Raw genomic sequence first — 23,353 nt, 5'->3', positions numbered from 1 at the left:
CATCAAGTTTAACAGTGACAATATTCCCCACACTTGGAATTGGAGATGAAATCGATGACTGTGTGAGAGCTAACCGAATAGGGTTGACCATTATGCAAAGAGTAATTACTTCAACACCAAGTAATCTTAACAAATTCAATCAAACACTTCGAAAACAATTCAACTACTGAACTCCAGAAGTAACGAAGCAAGATATAGACAGTCTTGGCAACCACAACAACAATTCAAGAATTCAAAATCGAGAAATCGAAATCAAGAATCAAAAAGTCACAATCAACAGAAAGAATGTTATAGGAAGAACACCTCACAATTGTCGAAGAGACAATCAACAACAACGACGTGAAACACCAACTTAAAAAATCCCCAAATCTGAGGGTTTACGCACCGACGACAATCAACAACAACGATGGGGAACACCAACTTCAAAAAACCCCAAATCTTAGGGTTTGTGCACCGACTACAACTCGAATCACAACCACACCGACCGACGAGCAAAGAGCAATACTACAACAACAACATGAAGCAGATAGGTGAGCGGAAGCGAAATGATCATCAATCAATGGCGGCGGCCATGACCTGCGAAGATACCATGTCAACAATGAAGAATCAAGAAACCAGAAATGTAGAGAGATAAAGCTTCAAAACAAATATCTTAAATACTTCACTTTCTTATTACTTTCTTCACTTTGTCATAAATACATCCTTATGGTATTTATAGCTTATACCATCCCTTACATTTGTAACTAACACTACCTCAACTAATCATAATATGACACTTGTCATAATCCTAACCATTTTGTTTTACACTAAGCACATGTTACAACCTATCAATGGACGGGTTATTCAAGCTAAAGGAACATGCAGTCCAATTCATTAGAGAGTTTACTGCTTTGTATACAAATGGACCAACTGGCGGCGGTGGTATCAGGTAGCTTTCCCATCAGCTTTTCCATAAATTTTCCTCCCAAATTAGCATTTTGTTGCTTAAGAAAACTGAACTTTGCCTTTCTTGTTTTTATGGCTCGGCACCTTTTAAATCATATGTTACATGACCATACTGGTTTAATCAATGCAGCACCAGACACAAGAAAGAGATCATCCTTGATAATTATTTGGTATTCTCTTGTTCTCTCCTCACCTCCACAATTCTTAATCCTTTTGGTTTTCTCTTTGACAACCTATTTGATGAACTTGAAACTTTGACCATAAGTAGCGTATTGTCGTCATTAGTTTTTGACCCATTTCCCCTTTTTTTCGTGTTGATCTTTTTTTCTTATTGCATCCCTTGAAGTTAACTTAAAAATTTATTCCAACCAAAATTGTAATAGTTTTGACTGATAAGATCAGGTTCTCAATGAAAATGGTGACATATTTTTGAATACGTGGCAGACACGAAGAACTTCTGAAAACAAAATAATTTGTCTGATTGGAATGGTACCAGGCCTGTAGTTTATAGGTTGATTTAGTTATAAAGATTGAACGTTTGTGATAGAAAATAGTCATAAAAAAGTGAAGAACACAGGGAGAGGAGAATACTGCATATATTGTTTAATGAAATTGAAGAACATTTACAAAGTTAAAACCCTAACTCAGTCAATTGCTCAGATCCTACATTTTAGGGATCAAGGACACATCTCCAGCCATTTAGGCTATCAGAGGCTACGATCCTTCCACTTGGGAGAGGATTGAAAGACACAGTACAACTCCAAAGGATAAGAATACCAGTTGTACTACTTACTAAAAAAAGAAAGAAAAACTAGTTGTCGCAATTTAAAGTTTAATGGCTATTTCTAAAAATAGTAAGTTCTTCACTTCCTTCGATTTCAACATTCTCTTCAATTTCAGCTGCAGGGTAATCATCTATATTGGATTTCAAGCTAGTATGCAGCTTAAATCTCAACAGAAAAAATAGTTTGTCTGATCTTTTAGGTCAAGTGTGAACACGTACTCTGGCAGACTATAGTAAAGCACACCAAAGTAACATAATCAAGTAATTTAGGAATCCGACTTGAAGGTGGCACAAATATCTGCCCTTATTATGAGTCTGCAGACTGTAGTAAAGCACACCAAAGTAACATAATCAATTCTTCTACAAATTTGGATAACCGATTTTTTGGAAGTGCAAAATCTCATGCTCCATCTGGTTGGAAGATTCCACACTATGATGTAGTACATATCCAGGCTGGAGACAAAGGAAATGACTTGAATTTTTCCATCATCCTCATTTTCCTCCATATGTAATGAGGTTAAAGTCGATTGTAACACCTCAGTGGGTCAAGCAAGTAGTCTCGGCCCTCCTAAACTCCTCTTTGTTCCTCGACATGGATACCATCAACGAAAGAGACAAATAGGTCCAAAAAAATGTAAAGGTCGCAATTTATGAAGTTAGGGGAATCCGATCATTAAACGTTGTGGTTCGAGACATTCTTGACAGTGGTGTAAACTGCTCGAGAAGGATTGACCGGCACGAAAAAACCATCTTAGATCTCATACTGTGCCAGCAAATTTTGTTGCCTCCATGGTTGGGTCGTTCAAATACTCATATAGCATGATTTTCTCTAATGGGGCGAGTTATGATGTAATTCTTGTTATGTGAAATATTTTTATTCTCAGAAGGGTAAATCGTCAAAATGGTCCCTGAGATTTGCTTAACTTATCACTTTGGTCTCTGAGATTCCACATTGATAAAAGTGGTCCCTAAGATTGTCCACCATCCATCATTTTGGTCATTCCGTTAAAAACTCCGTTTAAGTGTCCTGGAGCTCTTGGCCGAAAGTTTGGGCAATTTTCAAAGCTTCGTAACTCAATCGTTTATTAACCAAATTCCCTCAAAGTTGACTGGTCCGAGTGAAAACTTGAAAACTCGCCGGAAACTAGGTAAACTTTAAAAGTTCATAACTTCTTCAATACTCAACGAAATCAAGTGATTCAAAAAAAAAAAATCATACTTCTCGACAAGAAGAAGAGAATGGTACCTTTTTGATTGCTAAATCGGCCGGAAAATGGCTCGAAAATGGCTAACTCAAGACCAAAACAGCCACTTTCGAGCTGTTTTCCAGCCAAACCAAGATGATTTAGCCATAAAAAAAGGTACCATTCTCTTTGTCTCGTTGAGAAGTATGATTTTCATTTTTGTATCACTTGATTTCGTTGAGTATTGAAGAAGTTATGAACGTTTAAAGTTTACCCTGTTTCCGGCAAGTTTTCAAGTTTTCACTCGGACCAGTCAACTTTGAGGCTATTTTCCGGCAATCTCCGGCAACCATTGGGCTTTGAAATAGGTATAATCTTATTTTACACCTTCCTATCTTCATTTTGATATATTATGGGTCGAATTTGGTTAAGAAACAATTGAGTTACGAAGCTTTGAAAATTGCTCAAACTTCCGGCCAAGAGCTCCAGGACACTTAACGGAGTTTTTAACGGAATGACCAAAATGATGGATGATGGACAATCTCAGGGACCACTTTTATCGATTTGGAATCTTAGGGACCAAAGTGATGAGTTATGCAAATCTCAGGGACCATTTTGGCGATTTACCCTTCTCAGAATTCCTGGTTTTGATGATTTGTAAGCTATGTTTTATTCAGATATAGCCCTATAGGAAAAGAAAAGGTCAATGTAATCCAACTTCCTGCAACAAATGTACTGTTTGACAAATGTAAACAATTTCATATCGGAAAATTGACAAAAGAAGAAACAACATATGGTAACTGGTTTTGCAACTAATTATACTCATATATTTTATAATAAAATCTCATACCTGATGCGCTACCAAATAACAATACACAAGTTGAGAACAACATCAAGGCAATTAGTATGGGGCGCTGAAAATTTTTGACTTGTACTTATTTGTATTGATTATATTCTGGAAATAAGTGTAATTTTAAAACAACCCATATTTTCCAGCTAAGATTATCATTCAATCGTTGTTTTTCTTCTGGCCAGGGCCACCTAATTGCTTGAACACTATCTTTTGCCATTACTAATCAGATGGTTGGCCCAAACAAATTTGCAATTTCCTGCATTGGACAATTAAGAAAAATACTATTTTTAACCAACATAACTACCAAACACCAAATAGCTAAACATTTGGTTATCATTTTGTTATCTCAAATTTTTATGTGTTTTTTCTCTTGAAAAGGTCAGATCACCAACCTTGTTTTACTCCAATCCAGTCGGATAACTTCCACAATTAGGGCAATAAATTACTCCATTCACTTGTCCTCCGTTTAGCAGCATTTGCAAAATCCATTATAATCTGATATAAATTAGGTTTTGTTTAGATAGATCAGAAACTTTACTCAATCCCCTTTTGGAATTGTCTGAGGTAACAGTAGCAAGCACGGTGCTCCCCTTGTTGAACTTGTCTCTGATCCCTCAGGCACCTGAGTTGAAGACAAAGACCGCATAATTTTTCGGGGTTTTTTGTTTCAATCTGTTAGAATAAGGAGAACAATGGCGTTTACAGGAACTTTGGATAAATGCAAGGCCTGTGATAAGACTGTTTATGTAACTGAAATGTTGTCCCTTGAAGGAGTACCTTATCATAAATCCTGCTTCAAATGCAGCCACTGCAAGGGATTTCTCTCGGTACATACATCTCTCGCTTTTCACCTTTTACCTTTGTCTAGGTTTGCAACAGATGTGTCTAAGCTTTCTTCAGTTTTGGGGACGATTCTCAACCATTGATTGATTTGTAAAACTCATGTCAATGGTGGACAATCGCTCATGCATGTGTTGTTTTAACTTGCGTATACACGTTATATATATGACTCAGAAGTTAGACCTAACAAAGAAAGATGAATTTAGCATAATTTCAATGCTAAAGAGTCATGAACATTTCAAAGTTAATTTGATAACTATAATTGAGTCTTCATTTATTTGAAAGACCATAAAACTTGGTTAAATATTTCCAAATATGAAAATGATTAAGAAACATACATAATTTTGACAGATGAGCACCTATTCCTCCATGGATGGAATCCTCTACTGTAAACCTCATTTCGAGCAACTTTTCAAGGAATCTGGGAATTTCAGTAAGAATTTCGGTGAGACATTTTTTTTCCTAGCTTTAATTATTATATTTTATAATTATTCTGCAGCACTAAGCAACTACTTTTTCTCTTTGTTTCCCTTCTGTTTGCTAATAGTATTTTGTTTTCTAATGAATTTTTGCAGCAAAATCTGCTGAGAAGCAGGGTGAACAACTGGTATGAATAAATTGTCACATTCAAATAAGGTTGAAATTCTGATTTTACATTTTGGATATAATGTCAACCACTGGATTCTGATCGAGTGATTTCCGCCTAAGGAATTTCGTGATCTGATCAACGGGGACCAAGTGATCAAAACTCTCTATATATATGTACATACACATATATATATATATATATATATGTACATACATACATACATACATACATACATGCATACATATATATAGATATATTTGCTCTTAAAATGCAGTACTGTAAACAACTGAACTGTGATGATGTTCTACAGAATAGGGTCCCCAGCAAGCTCTCTGCCTTGTTTTCTGGAACCCAAGACAAGTGTGCAACTTGCTCAAAGACAGTCTATCCGCTGGAGAAGGTGAGTAATATAATTCAGGGGATTAATTTGATTTCAATGAGCCTTTTTTTTTTCTTTGACAAACTATAGTTCTATTCCATTAAAATTCATATAAATTACGGAGAGGGGATTCAAACTAGGGTGCAGTGGGTGGAACACATTGTTCTATATAGCCAATTTAATTTCAACGAGCCATTGAAAAATATAACATTTTCCAAGATTGCATATGAGCAGTTACCAAGTTTATGATCATGTTGGATAGCTAGCAGATACATAAATATTAATAGACACTACTTGACTTCTTACATACGAGGAACCATTCCTTTTTTTCTGTAAATCCACAATCCGACACAAAAACAAACGTAACTCATTGAAATAAAAAAAAACAAAACTTGTACACTAACGTTAGACGTGAAAGGTAAGACTTATGGATTTGTGATGGTAATTTAAACAGGTGACATTGGAGGGAGAAAGTTACCACAAGTCATGCTTCAGGTGTGCTCATGGGGGCTGTGCCCTTACACATTCATCGTATGCAGCTCTTGATGGAGTCCTTTACTGCAAGCACCATTTTTCTCAGCTCTTCCTAGAGAAAGGGAACTACAGCCATGTCCTCCAGGCTGCTGCAAATAGGAAAAATGCCACATCTGCCGAAGCAACTGAGGAGGCAGCTGCCGCTGCCAGCGCCGCCCCCAAGGAGGCACAACCAGAACCAGAACCAGAAACAGAACCTAAGGACCAGACTGACCAGCCACCTGAGGAATCTTAAAAATGTTTTGCGCTACATCTCTTCTCTTGCCTTTCAGAGTGACGGGGAAACTTCATTTTTGTTCTTTTGAGTGCAAAACCCTCGTCATCTTGTTCAAATATATGTATAACTTGTTCACATATTACTTTCAGACCGTCAGCTGATTTTGGTTGGTTGTGTTTAAAATCACATGGATATTAATTGTATCCCTTTTTTTTCAATTTTCTTGAGAAATTAATGTGGGAAACTTGACAATTGTAACAGTTCGAATAAGTATTCAGTTCATGATTGTTAAGAATTCGGGGATTCAAAGAAGTCCTATATTCACTTTTTGGTAAATTACACGAAACTACCTCAACTATGGGTCGAACGACACTATCATACCTTATCTTTTAAAAATGACAATGTCATATCTCATCTTACGAATTTGCTCCAATGTCAAACCTCTGTCAGTTTTTCTGTTAATTTCTCTGTTAAATGATGACGTGGCTAGAGAAGGGGCTCACTCACTAATCCAACTGGATTAAAAAATAACAAAATATATTTTTAATAATACAATATTAAAAAATTAAAAAACTAAACAAATAAAAAATGTCCTAGGGATGCGGGCCTTCCTTTTCGTCCACCCACACCAACCCTTTTTCTTTTTCCCTTCGGTAGCCACCAAACTCTTCCCCACCCGTCCCCCCAACCTTCCTCCATCACCCTCTCTCTCCTCTCTATCTCTCCTGTCGTGCCACGTCTCACTCATCCCCCCACTCTCTTGGACACTCTCTCTTCTCTATATCTTCTCCCGCATCTCTCTCTCACTCTAACTCTCTCTTCTCTTTGCAACCACCGGCATCAAGGCTAGAGTCCACCAACTCGCCATCTTTCTCTATCCCTCTTGTTAGTCTTTCTCTCTCACACTCTTTCTACTCCACCAAACCACCAACTCACCACCCTCTCTCTCCAATTTGTAATGGGATTTTGGGTTTTGGGATGTAGATTGCAGGTTGTCCAAAAGGGAGCGAAAACAGAACAACCAAATTGGACCTGACAGCAATCGAATCACAATTTGAAAACATACATGTTACCGGATTGCAGACCACGGGGTCCCAATCGTAATCGTGCACGAGCTAACACAAGGAGGCAACAAGGTTAGAAGCCCGGGGTGGCAACAATGGGTCGTGGCGAAATGCGGGGAAGGATTGAGGGTTTGGGGGGGGAGAGTTGAAAGATGGGCTTGGGAGGTGGAAAGATAGGGGGAGGGAGGTGGGGATCTTGGAAGAGGAGAGCAGCGGAGAGAGGGAGGAGAAAAAGGGTCTGAAGGCGAAGAGAGCGGATGAGAGAGGTGGGAAGGAGATAAGGGTTTTGATGGCCGAAAGGAGGGTGGTGAGAAATGGAGTTGCGTTTTGGAGGTGGAGAAGTGGGTTGAGTTCTAGGAGGAGGACGATGCGCTGCGTTTCGCTGTAGTTAGCGATTGGGTCGTCGGAGCTTTGATCGGCCATCGCATTTGGAGGGATGGGTGAGCTGTCGAAGAGAAGAAGAAAAAGGGTTGGTGCGAGTGGAGGAAAGGTTAGGCCTGCATCCTAGGCCATTTTTTATTTGTTTATTTTTTAATTTTTATTTATTTTTATTTTTTTAATATTTAATTATTAAAAATATATTTTGTTATTTTTTAATCCAGTTGGATTAGTTAGTGGGTCCCGTCTCTAGCCACGTCAGCATTTAACAGAGAAATTAACAGAAAAACTAATGGAGGTTTGACATTGGAACAAAATCGTAAGATGAGGTATGACATTGTCATTTTTAAAGGAAGCAACAAAAACTCCCCCTAATGTTAGAACCATTAACTAGAATGGAAGCTGATCCCCATGCAAAAGGTGTAACGGGTGCACAGTCAACGTTGCATCCCAGGCAAATAAAACAAGGGAAATAATAAAAATTAAATCTAAATGTAATTAATACATTAAAATAGGAATAACAAGATAAAATACACATCAAAATATAACTAATAAATGAGATGACTAAAATTGGATTTTAATCTTACACACGGTTATAGTCTAAAACTCATATTTTTTAAGGATTAAAATGAAGTTTTCTAAAAACTTAACCTTCAAAATATGCATGTATAAGTCATAAGTAATTGGTAGAATTACGTAGAATTGTTAAGGTGGCGGCAAAAACCTAGTTTACAACTTGATTCTTAAATTCTTTTATGTTTCTTTGTTGTTGCCGATTTCTTTAATATTTTTAGTTAAATTCATCTTTCTTATTTTAGGTCTTAAAATTAACCTTTTCAAAAACTTTGCTTTAATTAATTAATTAAGATTTGATTTTATTATAAATTGTTTTAACAGTCCATGTGGAGAACGACCTTAAATCCTATCAACCTTCACTTAGTTTGAATGTATAAACGTGATTCTACTCAATATATATTTAATTATGTGTAAGAAAGAATGGAAATTTTACTGTGTATATTATACTTGGGATGTTGAATATGTTGGATTTAAACTCAAAAGTTCAACCCTAATTGGTTTGCATAGTTATATCCAAGAAACATTAGAGCTGGAGTTCTATTTGGTGAGCTATTCCTTGTGCTTCAGTAGTAGTGATGACCGATTTAATTACTCAGGCAATAAGGGATTCTTGTAATGAAAGTAATCTTATGGGCTTTAGTATTCTAGTTATAGGCTTATTAGGGTTTCTTGAATACGTTTGTGGGTAGGATTCTAAAAGCATTGAGCACTATATATAAGGTGGAGGTCCATGTGCATAGTGCTAACACCATCACAAAACCTAGAACTCCCCCTCAGTTCGTGATCAAGGAGCAGTGGTGCATAGAAGAGCTTTCACCAACCCTTGTCCTCGTGTTTGTGTTTTCTCTGCAAGTCCAAGACGTCTTCTCATAAGTGATTAAAGTGATAAGAATAACCTATTTTACTTTCGGGTTAGATACTATGATGGGTTAAGTGATGGGATTTTCTATGCTATTAATTCCAATAGTGGTAGTCCTTACAATAATAGAACTACAGATGTTAATTAGGGAACCCGCCAACGTGGTTGTGAATGATATACCAGATCCTATATGGATTATATGTGTAGGGAAGGATTTATTGTATTTGCACTACTATGGAACCATTTATTAGTGTCGCTATAGTAACCGACAAGAAACGTATATTACTGTCGGATATTAAGCAAAATCCGATAGAAAATAGATGCAATGACGGATATAATAAGCAACAAAATTGCCAATGTCAAGAAATGAATTTTCCGACAGAAATTGTGTCGGATATAACCGACAGAAAATATATTAATAATGAATCAATAAGAGCATTCTCTATCTAATAAAACCGACAGAAAATACTCTAAAACCGATAGAACTTGTGTCGGATATAACCGATAGAGAATTTATTAATAATGAATAAATAAGAGCATTCTCTGTCGGATAAAACCGACAGAAAATATATTAATAATAAATAAAAAAAACCACTTTCAAGAATAAAACTCGTTGGTTACGATCAAGAATAATGACCGATTCAGTCAATCTATTCTACAGAGTCCCCCCCAAAATTTATTTATTTTATTATTAATTTGAACCTGATTAACTACTAATAAATTTTTTTTGAAATAAAACACAAAGGTGATGAGATTTGGGTATAGCCACACAATGAGCTAGTCATAATTAGTAGAACAAAACTCGTCGGTTATGAACTTACTACTTACAATATTCGAATCTAAGATCTTTCACTTGCAAATAGAGAATCATACAACTAAACCATAGTAGTAAGTGACATTTGAAAAAAAAAATTAAATAATTTAATGTCAAATGATAAAGTTACGAATTTGATAAATGGATCATTTGAAATCCATATATTTCTTCAATACATTTTTTTTTCACGCAAATACAATTTTTTTTGGGTATTTATAACATTATATATAAGCAATTTAACTATAAAATCCCTAAATATCTTTTGAAAAAAGGACTATAATGAACAAATAAATCCCTAAATATCTATGAAATCCCAATAAGATGGAGCCTTTACTAATATCTTCCAAAATATGAATTATTCATATCCAACAAAAACATAAATTAAATCATACGTGGAAGTATGTGGAAGGACTTACAGCGCTTTGCTTGTCTCTGTGCTCAAGGGCTTGCATAGCTTCTGCCTTGTTCATCCATGGTGATTAAAGCGAGAAGGAGAAGGGGAGAAGAGAAGGAGAAGGAAATGCGGAGAGGAGAAAAGGGGGAAGGAAGGGGGAAGGGAGAAGGCACCGGCGCAAGGAAGAGATTGAGGGGTTTTATTTTGAAAAATTTTCATTATTGTCGGTTAAAAATGACAAAAACATTTTTTTAAAATAAACACGACAGAAAATTTTCATTACTGTCGGTTACAACCGACAGAAAAAATGGCAACAAAAATCCCCCCAAAAGTTTGTTACAAGTTTAAAAAATAAAATAATAATTGTTTGGTTTAATAAATAACATGTATTTAAATAGAATACGTTTTTAAAAATTAAATAAATAATTGTTTGGTTTAATAGATAATAACTCATGTAAAATATGCAATAAAGAAACAAAAAGAATAAATAATTGTTTGGTTTAATAGATAATAACCCATGTAAAATATACAATAAAGAAACAAAAAGATAATTGTACAATGAAAATGTCATCACACAAACTAAATATTGTCTAATCAATACTTGAAAAACATAAATAAAAATTTAGCACAAATTACTTTTCCCACTTCAAAATTTAGGCAAATTTAACGGAGATATGCATTCTACAAAACTAGTTTCCATGATCTAACCGTCAAACTTGTTTGTAGATACTACAAGATCACATATGTAAAAAATCACAAAAAAAAAAAGAAAAATTCATAGATTAGGTAACGGAACAAAAGTTTTCAACGATTATAAACAAAAAATCACAATTTAACGTTTATTTTAGCTCCGGTTTTAATGATTTTTTTACAGCTACACTCATCGACCCTATAAGAATGCAATGAACGAATTTGATCTTCAATTTAAAATATTTGCACTTGTGGATACCACAAAATCTTATTTTATACTTAATGAAAGTATAATATTAACTCTAAGTGTTTGTTTAATCTACCATTTTGACACGATATGCATTCTATGAAACTTTTTTCAACGATCTAACCGTCAAACTTATTTGTACACAATCCGAGATTGCATATGTAAAAAATCGTAAAAAAAAAACATTTAGAGATTACGTAACGGAACAAAAGTTTTCAACGGTTATAAACGAAAAATCACAATTTAACGGTTATTTTAGCTCCAATTTTAATGATTTTTTATAGCTACACTCCTCGACCCTATAAGAATGTAATGAATAAATTTAATCTTCAATTTAAAATATTTACACTAGTGGATACCACAAAATATTATTTTATACTTAATGGAAGGATAACATTAACTCTCAAGTGTTTATTTAATCTACCGTTTTGATGCGATACACATTCTACAAAACTTTTTTTAATGATCTAACCGTCAAACTTGTTTGTACACACTCCGAGATTGCATACGTAAAAAATCACAAAAAACAAACATTCAAAGATTAGTTAACGGAACAAAAATTTTCGACGGTTATAAAAGAAAATTCACAATTTAACGGTTATTTTAGCTCCGATTTTAATGATTTTTTTTTACAGCTACACTCCTCGACCCTATAAGAATGTAATGAATAAATTTGATATTCAATTAACATATTTACACTAGTAAATACCACAAAATCTTATTTTATACTTAATGGAAGTATAACATTAACTCTTAAGTGTTTATTTAATCTACCATTTTGACGCGATACACATTCTACGAAACTTTTTTCAATAATCTAACTATCAAACTTATTTGTACACACTCTGAGATCGTATACGTAAAAAATCACAAAAAACAAACATTTAGAGATTAGGTAACAGAACAAAAGTTTTCAACAGTTATAAATGAAAAACCACAATTTAACAGTTATTTTAGCTCCGATTTTGATGATTTTTTACAGCTACACTCCTCGACCCTATAAGAATGCAATGAATGAATTTGATCTTCAAAAATATTTACACTAGTGGATAAATCTTATTTTATACTTAATGGAAGTATAACATTAACTCTTAAGTGTTTGTTAAATCTATCAATTTGATAGGATATGCATTCTATGAAACTAGTTTCAACGATCCAACCGTCAAATATGGTTGTATATACTTCGAGATAGCATGTGTAAAAAATCGCAAAAAAAAAAAAAAAAAAATTCAAAATTTAGATAACGTGACCATGAGTGAAAAAAAAAGAAACATTCAGAGATTATTCAGGTAGCCGCCCAAAATTTTTCTTTGTTCATGTCGGTTATAACCGCCAAAATACTAAAATAATAACCCCCAGAAACTAAAATAATAAAATAGTCAATTTATGTCGGTTATAACCGCCACCATTAACTTAAAAACCATCGGAATATGTTAAAAATATTTATAAAAAAAAGAAGGAAATACTGGCTGTTATAATAATTTTATGGTTGTTGCATCCGACACTAAATATCCTACAGGAATTTATGTCGGATATAACCGACATGGTTTCATTGTTATTCGACACTAACTGAATGATGTGTCGGATATCTTTTATCCGACATAATGGCTTATTAAACTGCCACCATCATCTGACACCTAAAGGTAATATTGTAGTAGTGTTGGCGTATTTATTTTTCACATCTCATTGCACTATAGTAATGGACTTAATGGTGCAATGAACACATTCCATTTAGGTTATCAAAGTAGTTACCATTTTTATTTTGCCTTTGTTTTATGTGAAGTGATTTCATTCTTTTTATTTTCTCACACATCTCTTTTTGGTTCTAGCCATCAGATTGTAACAATACCTACAAATCCATTCCATTTAAGTTATCAAAGTACTTACCAATTTTTATTTTGTCTTTGTTTTATGTGAAGTGAATTTCACACACACTTTTTAACTTCTCACACATTTTTTTGTTTCTAAACATCGGATTGAATATGTCAAACAAAGTGTGTAAAAGGCTTAAACATATTTGTGTTTATTATTTTAGAAAACTTCATTTTAATCCTTAAAAAAAGATGAGTTTTAGACTATAACCTTCTATAAGATTAAAATCCAATTTTAGTCCCTAGTACATTTAATCATCTCATTTATTAGTTATATTTTGATGTTATATTTATCTTTTTATTCTTATTTTAATGTATTAATTATATTTAAATTTAATTTTTATTTCATTTATCATAATATATTTTAATTCTACATTTAGGCAACTAATTTTTTATTTTTTAATATATAGTTTGATAACAATTTTGTATGTTCTTCATTTAGGTACATTAATACATTTGAATATTTCGGTATATCCATCGATACATACATATAGGTACATTAATTCATCGATATAAACATATACATGCTTTTTGGTACGTATATTATGGTACACACATTTGAGTTTATTTTTTTATTTTTTAGTACAACGATATATTTTACTTTAAGGTCGGGGGGAGAGGGGTTCGGCTAAGCCACACAATAGACAACTTAATTTGGTATCGAATTCGCCATCCACGAGATTCGAACCTAATACCTCACATTTGAGTATTGACGTTTAGGTACATTAATTCAATATACTATATTTCAGTACATACATTTCAGTACGAATATTTTGGTACATACATTTCAGTATTGACATTTAGGTACATTAATTTAATATAATACATTTCGATACATACATTTAGATTCATTATAATATATTTCGGTACAATCATGTAGCTACAAATATTTCAGTACAAAAAAGTCAATTTTATATATATCAGCTGACACACCCTGACCTGGAATGTCCATTAGGACTCCGAATCGAGCTGTGTTGGCCGACACCTAGAAGGTAACAAAGCCATAAAGTATAGTGATGTGGAAAATGTGAATAAATTTAAACCTAATAATGTCTAAAGACAAGGGTGCGCTGTGAGCGGGAATGAACCCATTTCACACGCGACGTCAAAGCATAAGTAAAGTACAGTAGTGTGGGTAAGGATCATACCCTCAAAGATAGCCACCTATACTGCGATTCGCCAAGAATCCTCGTCGATACGAACTTTCAGCAGCTAAAACCTGGAGGGACGAAAAACAGAAAACATGAGTGGGCAAAAACAAAGCTTTTTGAAACCATTTCTCTTTCAAAAAATAATAAACCCTCACCGTAAAACCCGTATAATTTCCCAGAAAATAATAATACATATATATATAGAAATCATGCTCGAGAGTAGTGAAAACCAAGTATATGCCATGTCAAGTATCTTAGTAATAAAATAAGTAAGCCAGGTGAAATGAATCAATGTGAAATGATATGCCAGCCGGAGTCACCTAACGTGACTTGTACGGCTGAACCTATAGCTCATCTAGCAATTCCTGCACACAAGTCGGGACCACTTAATGTGGTCTGTACGACAGGCTGGGTGTAAATAGATACGCTCAAGTGCTACGATCACGTGAAGGATGTGCGAAGTATCGCAAGTCACCTATGAGTTAGAACCACCTAATGTGGTTTGTACGACAGGCTGGCACTTGCCTTGGATCTAAGGTGAGCGTGTGGTGCAGGAGGTGAACGATCACGTGAAGGCTAGACCTTGGCCTCGGGGCGAAGCACTAACACCGGAGTGCAGGATAATGCGCTCTAAATGCATCTAAACATAACCTTACCCACTGCAATTACTATCATCAATATGTACTCACCTGAAACTTACCTGGGCGTCCACAGCGACTTGCAATAATATGCATATTTATACTAAAGCATATGCTAAAATGCAATGCAATTGACATGACATTTAAAAACGTAAATCCATTTAAAACAATTTCTTGGAAAATGTAAAGCATATATATATATATATATATAACCAAAATAACATCTCAGAGCAATTATCAAACCACATCCCAGAATCCTTATCAATATAACTCGTAATTTACGTTAAAACACATCCCTAAGGGCGTTTTAGAATGATTTGAGACCCATTGACCAAAAGTCAACCGTCGGTCAAAGATCAACAGTAGGGTCTACAACCCTACGTAACTCGATCTGGAAAATCTGCACCTTGGATTTCTAATCCGTAACTTCCAAAGATCCACATTATGCTTCTAAAACATCATTCTAAAGTTTCATTACGATCCAACAAGTGGATCTCCGCCAATTGCAAATTCAAGAGTCGGTCAACGTTTTATTTTATGAACTTACAATTCTAATTCGGGAAGATGCCGAGCATCGGATTCCTGATCCGTAAGTTCCTATGCTCTTAAATATTACGTACTATAACGTATTGAATTTTGGTGACGATTCAACGGTCAAATTGTCGATTGCTATAATAATCCAGCGGCGGACCTTAATGGAACTACGTTCAAACGATGGAAATTCTTCAGTCAGATCTCACAAATGGAATCAGGGTATTCAAATTTAACCTAGGAAGGTCAAGGGACGTCTCGATCCACACGCTGCCTTGACTCGTTGGAAAAATCAACTATTTCAAAAAATTACCAAATTTTATAGACAAGTAGATCTCAGTAAAAGGAACAATTTTCATACCAGTGGCCAAGTCCAATTTGGCCGAGAAACACCTCAATTTCACAAAAACCTGTCGGAACCCTAGGTTTGGGTGTGCTTTGATTCTCCTTCCTCGGTGTTCCACCACCCCTACAACTGATTAGACTTTGTTATAGAGCTCAAGGGAAATCTAATGGTGGTGGAGATCGACAGGATTTCATTCAAAAATGGCGAATCACCGGCAATGATGTCGTCAGCATCGTGCTTCTTCTTTCATGAAATTAACTCAAAGGCCCTCAAATTTGAGCTAAGATGGTAGATAGGGAGTTGTGGAATAGCTTTTGGGTGATGGAATGGTAAATTTTAACTAAAAAATGGTGGAAATCGGCCGGAATCAAACCAGGTCACCGTCAGGTACACGGGTCGGCGGGTGAGCTCGTTTCCCCCTTTTCTTTCCTCTCTCCTTTCCCTTCATTTTCCCTCTTTCTGATTCGTCTGTTCCTTTCTCTCTCCTCTCCTCATTCCTCCATTTCTCTGCCCTGTTCCTCCTTTATTTCCTATCTCCACCGCCCATCACCATTTTCTTTAATCTGGGCCACACACGTGGCTCTATCAGATTTTGCTCAAAAAATCTGGAGCATTCTAGAAAATAATAAATTTACAATTTTTCCCTTGACTTCATTCGTTAATAACTCCAAATCGCGTTTCGTTTGCGGCCACGCGTCTGTAGCGACGAGTACTATGAGGATACACCAAGAAAACGAACCTTACGTGTCATGACAAGACAATCAACACAAGTCAATGCATTCGCCTCGAAGGGCATTTTCGAAATTTCACATTTTAAAATTATAAAAACCGTAGTTTTTGGGGACGGGTTGTTACATTGGCACAATCATTTTTGTACACATACGTATTTAGATATTTTTTTATCACAAATTTCTTTTAATATTTTCTCATTTATGTTCATTTATAAATAAAGAACTAAATATGTGCATATTAATAAAATTAAAATTTAATGTGAAGAGATTAAATAAAAATACACATTAAATAAAAAAAAATTGAATATAAATTTTGATAAAAGTTCACTTCAAGGGATTAAATTGAATATGTAATCTAGCACCAGATTTTTTTTTTTTTGAATTTTAATCTTTTGCAAGGACTAATGTTCAAAAACCCCTTAGGTTTTCCTAAAGTATGCTCCATTTGGACCCCCAATTTAGAACGTATATGACACATGCAACCTGTCTATGGTATTTAGATCAAATCTAAACATGCAAGACTCATTAAGTTTTGTAAAAACCCTTTGAAAAACCATGCAACCATTAAGACGTGGTATTCATCTTAAGTGAAATTACAATTTAACCACAAGAAGCCTTCGTCAATTTCAAGGACCGCCCTCCAATCAAAATTGCGTCAAATTACTTTTCTAAATATCCTAATGGTCCCGAATCAACAAGACACTTAGATAGTTTAAAACAGTGATTAACAATTCAAAACATGCATGCATAATATTAAAAGAAAATTGAAAAGAAACTACATATTCTTACTAAGGCTCGTGGCCTCAACCTAATAAAAGAGATTAGTTACGCATATTCTTAATTAAAACCCAAAGGAATTTTATTGAAATAGAAAAAGATTGAAAACACCTTGAATGTAAAAGTCACTTTGGCTGAATTCCTTTCTCGAAAATCGATAGAGAAGAAGAAGATTAGGGCCGGCCAAAAGGCTTATTATACTACTTAGATTGTCAAATTCTTCCTAGAAAAGGTCTTAGAACAAAGTTAGGAAACAAAATAAATTAAGAGAAACTATGAAACATAATCCATAGTTGACAAGGAGAATCTGCCAGCAGAGAAAACATCCATGTTTTGGACCCTAGACAGCTTCAAAACAAGCCCAAAATATCTTATTTAAAAGCTGAAGACATTCTCAACATATCTCCAGAAGGGTCCGAACCCAAAATAGACCATCTTGGACATCAAAAAGTTCAAATAAGCCCAAAGACGTCACTTTGGCTACACTGCACGCTGGACCTTTATTTCATTTTTGTAAATGTTCGGTAGAAAAATCTAAAACTTGTACACGAACAATGTGAGAGACCCACGAATATCCTTCGATTGGAATCACTCCAAAATTCATCTGTTTGATCACTTTTCACTCAAGAGGAAGTCGCATGTCCTACATTGAAAATATTTCACAAAGTATCAAAATTTCACCAAAATAATTACATAAACATATTAAAAATAGGGTAAATATATAATATATACTCGACTCATCAAAGATACAAGCAATATTTTGATTTCCTCATCTCCAATATCGCAATTAAAACAACATTTGCACTCAAAGTCACAATATCACTAGTTTGCGACCCCATTCCCCGTTGGCGATGCATGCAAATTAACCGGGTAGTGCAGAGTCCATAAATATTATCATAGCCAACAATTTTTATTTTGTCTTTGCAGTCTGAGTTACCAATTTCAAAAGCTTAATTAGTATTCAATTATAAAAACTTTTAATATTTACGATTGAAAGTTAAGTCGTTATAGAAACTCAATTGACTTTGTATCATGTAATCGAAAGTTAAGTCGTTATAGAAACTTTTAATATTTACAACCGAAAGCTATGAAGTTCGATTCCTCCAGCTGTACTCTCACAACATGTCCATGCACTAGTAAAAAAAACACTTTACGCGATGCAGGTCCTTCGTCGCGTAAAGTCAAAAAACGTTGCGCAAAACTTTGTCCAACGCACCTTCGTCGCGCGCAAACTGTCGCGGCAAGGTAGTGACAGAAGGCTTTGCACGACGCATGTAACCCTTCGTCGCACAAATAACTTTGCGCGACGTAATCTGCATCACGCAAAACTACTTTGCGCGACGTAGGCTGCGTCGCGTAAAATAGTTTTGCACGATGAAGGGTTACATGCGTCGCGCAAATACACTTTGCGCGACGTAGGCTACGTCGCTTGACTTTGCGCGACGTAGCCTACGTCGCACAAAGTGGATTTTCGGTTTTTGGTCAAATTTTTTTTTTTTTTAAGAAATGGTCAAAAATATTATTTTCTTAATTTTTTAATAATATTGTAATTAAAATTCTAAACAATAATTAATTAACCAAAGAAAAATATTTAATTATAATATATATATATATATATGGAAATGTATTGTATATGTCCGAATGAAAAAGAAAAAAATTACAAGTAATCTTCATGGTGAAATGGCTACTGGGTATCAGTAGGGTGAAGTGGTTAGAAAGTCGAAGGTGTAGCAAGATCAGGTACTGGTAGCGAGATTTAGAGGCCAGTCATCTGTATGGATCGTACAAGGTCTCTCATGTGGCCAGCATAGGCCTGCAGCTGCTTGCCCTGGGTCCTTATCTGCTCGCCTTGGACCTCAAGCTGACCCTGTAAGGTTGTCATTTTCTCCTTTAATGAATCGACCTCTGCAGTGTTCGATCTGGAAGAAGAGGCACCAGTCTCACGAACTCGTGCTTTCCCCATGCCCCGAACAACCTTGCCGTGACGACGACCGAGGTTCTGATCCAAGACATCAGTCAGGATTTGAAAACCTGCATCCTCGGGTACCGGGATGTCCTCAATCGGGGTCTCAGGGGGAAGCTGCGATGTTGCTTCTTGGATAACAGCAGTGCGCTTTTCCACCATAAGAGCCTGTAATAACAAAGAAAAAACATATATATAAATAATATTTGAACAATTCATGCATACATATAAGAATAATAACAATTACATTTACTTACATGAAGATGCTCAATGTTCGCATCTTCAGATCGAACATAAACGTCCTCGAACATGTCGATCTCTGAGAACTTAAAACCCTACTGAAGAAAAAAAAAAACATTAAGAAAATTTTATTAATCAATAATAATAAATAAATTGTATAAAATTTCTAAATTAATATACTTTTACCTGACGTCGTGCCTCAAGCCTATACGAAAAGGGATTCGAACCAGAATGGTGAAAAAGTGTCTTTAACTCCCGAGCTATCTTGCTAGCAATAGATTTCTTCTGTTAAACACACAATGTACATGTTAGTGCGACTATTTGAAATAAATTAATAAAAAAAGCTTAAAAAAATAACTAAAACAATAAGAAATTATTATTAAAATATTATGTACATACCACAAATTTTGGGTCCGTAAAATGTTTGCAGAGCCACTCCCAATCCTATGGCCGGTCCTTCAACTCGTTTGGGCAACCACTTAGGCAAGCAATCTCCGAAGTATCCCATAGCTTAAAATGCGTGTGAAGATAGTTCTTCCAATGTTTGTACCGGGTTGCTAAGGTCTCATCTAAGTAGGCCTTGACCTCGGGGGATATATCATCAAGATCAAAAATGACCTACGAATATGAAAAACAACAAAAAAATAGTAAGAAATTTAATAATATTAAGATAATATATTTTAGTTTTTAATATTTGTAAACAAAACTAAAAAAATGATAGTGAATCCGAATTTGTTTATTTAGATGAAGAAAAGAATGCAAGAATCACAAGCAACTCAGACATGGCATAAAGTACAAGATTATAATAAACAAGAATCGATAAGATTAGCTTATGAATTTGAAAAAGAAACAGAAGAGTTAATTTCAAAAATTGATGAAATAGATCAAAATGAATTAAATAACCAGATAAAAGAGTTAGATGACTGAATTTCATTACCAGATTCGAAACATACCTAAGTAATCCAGTAAGTCAAAATGAATATATAGAACATCAAGAAGAACAATATTTTTATGAAGAACCAAGTAGTTAAAGGCTAAAAATTAATATACTAACAGACAACTTCATTATAAAGGCTAAAAATTAATATACTAACTGACAACTTGTCTCGCACCAAATCCTTTGTCATATCCGGAATTTCTGCCCACTTCTCCCACTGCATAAGACAATTTTGTTTAATAACAACACCACAGCTACTAACAACGATGCTATGCTGTTGTGCTGTAGTAGCTCTACGATGTACCGGGTCATACTCAATCTTGATCTTGGAGCCAGTCAAACGTACACTTGGTGCTGGCTTCAGCATTCGACTAGGCCCCCTAGTTTTTTTTTAGCTGGCCAAAAATACTTAAATGGTGAAAACCCTAAGCTTAAATTTGCACAGAAAATTCAACATAACTTCCCCTAATAGTATAGCCTTTCCCAAAACCTTAAAACATTAAAATAACAGTAATTCACAACCCACAACACATTTTCACAATCCAGCAAATTTTTAGCATCATAAAAATAATAATTTTAAAATGAAAAAAAAATACAACGTAGTGATCGAGAATTAGAAAAAAAACTACCTGGCTGGGAGGCCTCACCCTCAACTTTGGATGCTAAGGAAGTGTGATCAGAAGGGTCTGGCTTGCGGCGGCGCCGGTGAGGCCGCCGTGCACTGAGCGGGTGAACGGACACTGATGACATTGATGAGATATGCACCTGGGACGCCGTAGGAGTAGCCTCAATAAAGGGAGTAGGCTCCCCATTCAATGGAGCACTCATGCATGGAGCAGTAGATGCTGATAATGTGGGAGGCGCATTGGTCACACTCCGACGACGAGTGATCAAATACGACATCTATACACTTTTTGAACCATAAAATTATAACATTAGAAACTAATCAATTAGCAGCCAAAGTAATAAGTAGGTTACCAACATTCTTAATTTCTTAACACTCGTTCGGTTATATGGGTTTGTATCAAACCAAAGACACTTAAACAGTATCACTTGACACCTGTCTTTGTAAAGCAATTGTACTACACAAGTTAGTTTGCCATAGAAATCAACGTCTTCACTGTCACCCGCACCCGGGACATGGACACCACTATTTTGAGCAGACAACTTGTCATCACGTGTTGCCCCGTTTACATGACAACCCGAGAACAATTCAACATGAAGTGGTCCTCTCGCAAAGTTATATAATTCTTCATCGTAAGAGGGTGAATTCAATTCCTTCAATTTGTTCATCTAATATAACATATACAAAAAGTTAACTTGTTAGTGTAACCAAATTTAAAGACAGGCATGAACAAGTTGGAAAATATGCTCAATTCAAACCACATACAACTTACACGTGCGTGAAACCATAAAGGAAACAAGTCACGATGCTTCTTGGCATATAAATGTGAAAGATGTTCCCGCTTCATCAACCGTTCATGCTCTTCAAGTTATGGCAAAGCCTCGTGACAATTGTTGAGTATGAACCAATGCGCTACCTCCATGTCATTTTTGGTAACGATTCGCCTTTTACAGGATCGCCGAATGGTCACGAAATTTGGGCAAAAACAGACAGTTTCTCTTTTCTGACACCACCGTCATTATTGTGTTGAGGACGATTGAAAGTTATCTCAACATCTTGAAGATACATTGCACAAAAAGTAAGTGACTCATATGCGACCCATGCCTCCACCAATGATCATTCGGGCTTTGCCCTGTTTCAGACACACTTTTTCAACTCACCAATATATCTGCACAAATAAAAGGTATGCTACAAATTATTCAAAGCGTTCGCTGATCATGAATATGTTATATATATATACACGCTTAATTAAGTACCTTTCTATTGGATACATCCATCGACAGTTCACTGGTCCGGCAAGCAATGCTTTATCTGGCAAGTGAATCATACTTGTAAAGAAAGTTGGGGCGAAATATCTGTTTGAATTTGCATAAGACGCTTACAATGTCGTCCTGCAATTGTTTAACATCCGACTTTAGCAAACACCTTGCAGTCAACTGCGAAAAAAATCTCGACAACAACACGATTGGTTTCACCACATCAAGAGGCAATAAGTGTCGAATACCAACCGGAATAAGGCGTTAGAGTATCACATGACAATCATGACTCTTTATGTTTGAAAATTTACACCCCTTCACGTTCATGCAACCCGAGATATTAGAAACATACCTATCTGGAAACTTTACAAAAGAAATAAAGTTGAAAAACTCTTTCTTCCCATTCGGCTTAACTGTAAAAAAAGGATGGCATTTCTTCAATGTACCACCGACTCTCTGCATCCATATGGATGACCTAATGCCCATTCATTCCAAATTGAGGTGAGCTTCGATCGTGTCCTTCGTTTTTCCTTCAATGTCTAGAATTGTCCCGACCAAAGTATCAAACACATTTTTCTCAATATGCATAACATCTAGGTTGTGTCTCAATTTTAACTTTGACCAGTACGGGAGCTCAAATAACATACTCTTGTGCGTCCAGTTTAGATATGTAGTTGGTCTGGGCTTACTGACCCCTTTGCCGAAATGACCAAATTCAAACGATTTAACTGATCCAAAATCTTATCTCCGGACCATTCTCTTGGTCTTAGCCGAGTCTCTTTTGTGCCGTGGAAGGCTTTATCGTTCTGACGCCACTCGTTGTCCCAAATGAGCCATCTACGATGACCAAGATAACAAACTTTTCTCGCATGCCAAGACGATGTTACGTTCTCCTTGCATATTGGACATGCCAAATAACCCTTAGTCATCCACCCAGAAA

General features: G+C 35.4%; 1 protein-coding gene and 1 pseudogene across 1 annotated transcript; one reads left to right on the top strand and one right to left on the bottom strand.

Annotated features, from left to right (window-relative positions):
- Positions 1 to 4,238: 4,238 nt before the first annotated feature.
- On the top strand, positions 4,239 to 6,649 carry LOC126628130 (LIM domain-containing protein PLIM2b-like). Its single transcript, XM_050297717.1, has 5 exons — positions 4,239 to 4,593; positions 4,958 to 5,051; positions 5,182 to 5,213; positions 5,506 to 5,595; positions 6,029 to 6,649. Exons 1-5 carry the CDS (start codon positions 4,459 to 4,461, stop codon positions 6,341 to 6,343), a joined length of 666 nt encoding a protein of 221 aa, XP_050153674.1. The 5' UTR covers positions 4,239 to 4,458; the 3' UTR covers positions 6,344 to 6,649.
- A 12,437-nt stretch (positions 6,650 to 19,086) lies between these two features.
- On the bottom strand, positions 19,087 to 21,439 carry LOC126630159 (uncharacterized; annotated as a pseudogene).
- Positions 21,440 to 23,353: the final 1,914 nt, after the last annotated feature.

Source organism: Malus sylvestris, chromosome 7 (genome assembly GCF_916048215.2).
Source record: "Malus sylvestris chromosome 7, drMalSylv7.2, whole genome shotgun sequence".
NCBI classification, from domain to species: domain Eukaryota; kingdom Viridiplantae; phylum Streptophyta; class Magnoliopsida; order Rosales; family Rosaceae; genus Malus; species Malus sylvestris.
Note: the sequence above shows the minus strand (reverse complement) of the source record. Positions and strands in the feature narration are given on the sequence as shown.

What these genes read in the sequence shown, in the direction of transcription:
- LOC126628130 (XM_050297717.1), top strand. Translation starts at nt 4,459, where the DNA reads ATGGCGTTTACAGGAACTTTGGATAAATGCAAGGCCTGTGATAAGACT. An exon ending in ACTGCAAGGGATTTCTCTCG is followed by an intron (nt 4,594 to 4,957) that starts GTACATACATCT and finishes TAATTTTGACAG; the next exon opens with ATGAGCACCTATTCCTCCAT. An exon ending in GAATTTCAGTAAGAATTTCG is followed by an intron (nt 5,052 to 5,181) that starts GTGAGACATTTT and finishes GAATTTTTGCAG; the next exon opens with CAAAATCTGCTGAGAAGCAG.